Source organism: Hordeum vulgare, chromosome 7H (assembly GCF_904849725.1).
Source record: "Hordeum vulgare subsp. vulgare chromosome 7H, MorexV3_pseudomolecules_assembly, whole genome shotgun sequence".
In the NCBI taxonomy this organism is placed as follows: Eukaryota; Viridiplantae; Streptophyta; class Magnoliopsida; order Poales; family Poaceae; genus Hordeum; species Hordeum vulgare.
Window position 1 is genome coordinate 297,952,771 of NC_058524.1, and position 5,228 is coordinate 297,957,998.

The 5,228-nt window shown below is 44.6% G+C and overlaps 1 protein-coding gene across 1 annotated transcript; it reads left to right on the forward strand.

Moving 5' to 3' along the window:
* The first annotated feature begins 1,496 nt into the window (after positions 1-1,496).
* Positions 1,497-2,513, forward strand: LOC123407860. The gene is made up of 3 exons (XM_045101091.1): positions 1,497-1,808; positions 1,888-2,137; positions 2,272-2,513. The coding sequence occupies exons 2-3, from the start codon at positions 1,921-1,923 to the stop codon at positions 2,448-2,450; spliced, it is 396 nt and encodes a 131-aa protein (XP_044957026.1). The 5' UTR covers positions 1,497-1,808; positions 1,888-1,920; the 3' UTR covers positions 2,451-2,513.
* Positions 2,514-5,228: the final 2,715 nt, after the last annotated feature.

The following is a 5,228-nucleotide window of genomic DNA, read 5'->3' on the forward strand; positions in this document are numbered from 1 at the left end:
ATTTGTTTATACTTTAAGCCAAGGCAGTTGCCTAATAAAGCGCCATGGCTATCTGCATGTAACAGGGAGGCCAATCACACACATACACACCCACACATACAGAGAGGCAAGGAGAGCAAGAAGCTCCTTCTTCCTCCTCTAGCCATCAGCTAAAGGAGCAACATTTTAGCCCATGTCTACCATATAACCTTTCTAGCAGGCCTAGGGGTGTTACCTCCCACGAAGGGCCCCAAACCTGGGTACATCGCCTCTCACCACCACTTGTCCTCAATCCCGCTACCAGAGGCCGACGACGCACATTGGCCCAAACCACATGAGATAAGCAACCCCATGGCATCTGTTGTGACAAAACGACGACTATTGGCGCCCACCGTGGGGCCGTGTACGACATCAGTCGGAGACACCATCCCAGAGAGACTCCTCCACTACAAGAAATATGCTTGTTTATGACAAAAAATAATGACGGCGGTTTTATTGGTCATAGATCTATGACTAAAATCTATAAAAAGGTCATGAGGTGTCTAAGAGGGTCCAAACGGTAGAAAATTTTGACCATCTCTATCAAGAAGGTCATAACCCCATTGCCCAAAATGGTCAGTGGCATGTGTAGCTCTATTTATGCCCGCATCGTAGGTCCTTCATGACAAAATTAAGAAGGTCATAGGCTTAAATAGAGGTGATTGGGCAGAAAACTCAACAATTTCGCCTACGTGTCTTGTATAGGTGTCGACAAGGCTACAAATGGAAAATGATTTTTACGTCCAAAGAAAATGAAAAATCCCTTTACCAACATTGTTTGCCATTCCAAGATGCACCCTTGTGCAAAATTGTTTGACCAATTTCCTTCCGATTCCATCTGGTTTCCCCTCTGATTCGGTAGATACCCGTTTAAATGGCAAAAATAGCATTAAAGATCAAAATTAAATGTGGTATTCTTGAGTGTAACATTTAGTGATGTCGTTTGGGAAAATATTTTTGCTACATGTTTCACAAACCCCTTCTATTTTTAGCACTTAGAAATTATTTTAGATAGCACCTTTCTCTAACCAATCACGACGCAGAATCTCTCTCCCTCAGATCACACCACTACAGGCCATGTGAGCCGTTCATGCGATACATATCCAACGTCTCTCACCCACCTATCCTCCCTATGATAAAGACATGTAGATTGGTTTCCTAGTGACACATGAATTCGCAGTACTACGAGATAGATTTGAATCAAAAAAGGTTCTAGACGTCGTATGCTACACGTGAATATCCTTTCCCAAAATCAATATCTGCTTGTCGTTCACATACATGTGCATGACTATTTTTTTTGTTTTAAGAGGAAATGTGAATAAACAAGCTTGGTATGCATTTGTCTATGTACATGTTAAATCTCGAACCAATGAGGATGCAGAAAACTCTTCCCATGGATCACCCCTTGTGGCCAATCTAAGCCGTCCACGTCTTACCAGTCTCTCATTCACCTCTCTTGGAATAATTGGAATGGAAAAAAAGACAGAGCCCCTTTCTCCCCCGCGATCTCTCTGTGTCTCTCTCTCTTCTCACGCCACTCCTCTATCGCCGCCAACTCTGCCACTCAATTCCGGTGAGTTGAGGCGGCTCTCGCCGACGCGCACCTCTTTACTCCTCGAGCTCTCGTCGCGCCGCTCTTTGCTCCCCCACCCGTCAGATGCATCTCCCACGCCTCCAGTGCTCGCCCGCAACACTCACGCATGGCTAGGCTTTCGGCCGCCACCCCTAGGTTCGTCGGGATCTGCCACATCCGGCGATGGCGAGGCTAGAGGTGGCTGGATCTGGCACCGGTAAGCCCCTCCCCCCTTCTTCGCGCAATATCTCCTCCCCATCTCACCTTTTCCATGGACGGGATGACAACGATGGCAGGAGGGGTGAACCTCCGTGCGACGGGCTGCCTCCATGGAGATGGAGCTCCTTCTCCATCGCGGCCAGCTGGACTTGCCTCGCCGCTCCATGGACTCGTCTCGCCGCTGCTTGGAGTGTCTTCGGCCGTTGCCGCCTGTTGGCCTCACCATGAAGGAGATGACAGATTGGGCTAGGCACGACCGCGGCGGAGGAGTGGCACCGGCCAGTGTGTGCGGCTCTACGTCCGCGACACCATCCTCGGATACAAGAGGTGAGCATCTCGCTTCATTCTTTCCCCCTCGCGTGGGTCTCTGAATTGTGGGTCTTTCCTGCGTGGGTCTCTGTATTATCCAGGATATTAGTACTTGGACGTCTTCAGTTAATGACTGTATTTCATGGTGGTAGATGCAATACAGGAGGTGCATGAAGAGCCGTTTGAAGTTTATCGGGTAGCTGCCACCATTGGTGATGCTACTGAGGAAAAAACTGCAGTCAACTGTCAACTGGCGGCAAGGTTGTTTAATACCTCGATACCATTCGGTTTCATCGCCGGTCACACTTACTCCCACTCTACAACAAAATAGCTTGATCTGTATCCTTGGGGTTGTGTCCATATTGTCCTGCTTCCCAAGGAACCTTAGCATTAGGTATGACCTCATGGAAAATTCCTAAGGAATGGAGTGGAAGGCATCACCATCCTTTACTTTTATGTTGGCCTAATTTTTATAAACGTGTAAAATATCTTAAATGACTGATAGAATAGTTGAACTCCAATATATACCGCAATCCTGTAGAGAACTGATAACTGGTCTACCTACTTATCTGCTCTCATAACAACGTTCCATGGTAGTAATGGTAACAACAATTTTAATCAACCTTGTAACTCTGGTGTTGTAGAGGGACAAGACATAAACTTTGCACTCTGAAGCCTGAATAGTGAATAGACATATGGCTAGATCCCTTGATCCTAGAAAACCTCCACATTTCACAGTTAGGCAAAGAATACTGTCTCAAAAATTGTGCTATGACTATACGTACATATGCATGAAAGTATGAACGTTGCATCAAGCTTTCTTTTCAGTTATTGTTCATCTTTAAATGCATCTATTTACTTTTACCCATGTCCATTTCACATGATAAAAGAGAAAAGGCTACAAAGGTTCGGATGAATCCTCTGCGCTTGCTGCAACGGAACACTCAGGCTAGACATTTTCTGCAAGTAGGATTACGTGCTCTGTCTCTACAAAACAAATTCTAGTATAATTACAGCTTCTGGACTTGGTACTCCAAAGTCTGAGTTATGAGATGGCAAGTTCCCTCCATCCTAGGGAATATCAGCAACGCCTTGGACAAACAGTCCATATCATAGGTACACATCAAAGCTTTACATGTTGCATGGAGCTTTATTGTCAGTTATTTTTCATTTTTAAATGCACTACAAAATTTCATTCTAGTCCATTTGACTTGACAAAACACTACAAAAGGTTGCCCCCTTTGCCGTCTGCCCCCACATGGCAAAGGAGGGATGGTAGACGGCAAAGAGGGGAGAGAGAGGGCTGGTTCCCCCCTTTGCCGTTTGCCACCAGATGGCAAAGGGGGGAATCAGCCCCCCCCTCTCTCCCCTCTTTGCCATCTGCCTCCACATGGCAAAGGGGGGATGTCAGACAACAAAGAGGGGAGAGAGAGGGGGCTGGTTCCCCCCTTTGCCGTGAGCCCCCACATGGCAAAGGGGAGGATGGCAGACGGCAAAGAGAGGAGGCATGCCATTAACACTTAAAGGGGCTGTTGCAGTATGTGCCGTCCCATTTAATTTGCCGTCTGCCCCCTCATGGCAAAGATTCTTTGTCGTCCTCTTTAAAAAAGAAGACGGCAAAGAAGCTCTTCACCTGATTTTTTTTACCGTCTACTTTACCGTCTGCTGACCGACGGCAAGGCCTTTGCCGTCCGTGGTTCCCCCCTTTGCCGTCTGCCATGGCAGACAACAAATTTCTGAATTTCAGTAGTGTTGGTCAGGTTGCTTTGCCTTCGCTGCAACGAAACAGGAATGTCCAAATTGGACTGTCTTCATATCCCCGTTTAAGTCCCACAAGTCATTGTCTTAGTTAGACAGAGATTTTTGTTAAGCCTGACAGTGTTTATAAATCTTGGATGAAAGCAGAGATTCTACATTATGCTTGTGTTAAAATTTCTAGCCTGTTGGGAGCGTACATGGTGGTTCTCTTTAGAAATTTAATTTGGATACATAACTTATTTACAGCTATGAAATATGCCTTTTGTAGGAGATTTATTAAAGTAGATAATACAATCCAGACAACACGACACTTACACAACCAATGTGCATCTCCCATCTATGGCAGGGAATAAATCTGAACTACTCAGCGATGTATTTGTGACATGCTATAGTAACTTAATCTAGCAACTGACTATCTGTTAGGGTGTTCCTTAAAATCAGTTCTAATACGGTATTCACAATAACCTGAAGAAATATCACTGTCTCCATCATCTATTGAAGTATAGACAATGATAGGTGTCGAAACCCAAGAGACTTGACTTGGTGTGGAATTGTAATATGAAATACTGCACCACTGAGTGCAACCTGAAACTACATACCATTCGTTCCCCATGAAAGACTTACCTCCGACATGCCACTTGTTGAGTTTCAGCTTGCAAGTCACAAGCATGCTTGCAATGAAGCATACATGCTTCCTTCAACAGTTTCTCCTCCTGTTTGGTCTTATTATTGCAACCTTGGCCTCTGGTGATGATCAATTCCTTTTGTACACGTATCAGTCACACAACTACTTGTTGAAGGACCCAAAGAAATCTTATGATTTAATTGTCCGACGACTGGCCGCCGTGCAAGGCTATGAGATGGTCTCTACTGATGAGAAGGATGAGCCCTTTGTACTTGACAAGGACGAATGCTGGGTCATGGCAGATAACCAAGAACTAAAGGCAAAGGTATAGCACATCAATAAGTAATAGTAAATACTTTTATTCACTTGTTTCAACCAGAATATATTTATATTTTAGTTATGTATAAGAATGAGATAAGTGGACATCCTCATTGTAGATAAAGAAACTGTAGGGCATGACTGAGTGAATGAGTATACTGGAATTCAGTAGGTATAAGCAATCGTAAAGGCAATGCTGTGGTACACCAATTAGTAATAGTAAGTAATTATGTTGGCTTGCTTTGACAAGATTCTGTTTATATTTTGTTATGCAAACGTGAAAGAGGGAAACATGATCTACATAATGTGTAGATCATGACCGAGTGAATGAGTATATATTGGAGAATTCAGTATAGGTCTTTTCACAAGTTTGTGATTATTTTCATGGCAGGAGGCTAGGGACAGCCG

Coding starts and splice junctions, on each gene's coding strand:
- LOC123407860 (XM_045101091.1), top strand. CDS start 1,921: ATGGAGATGGAGCTCCTTCTCCATCGCGGCCAGCTGGACTTGCCTCGC. Junction 2,138..2,271: donor ACCATCCTCGGATACAAGAG/GTGAGCATCTCG, acceptor TCATGGTGGTAG/ATGCAATACAGGAGGTGCAT.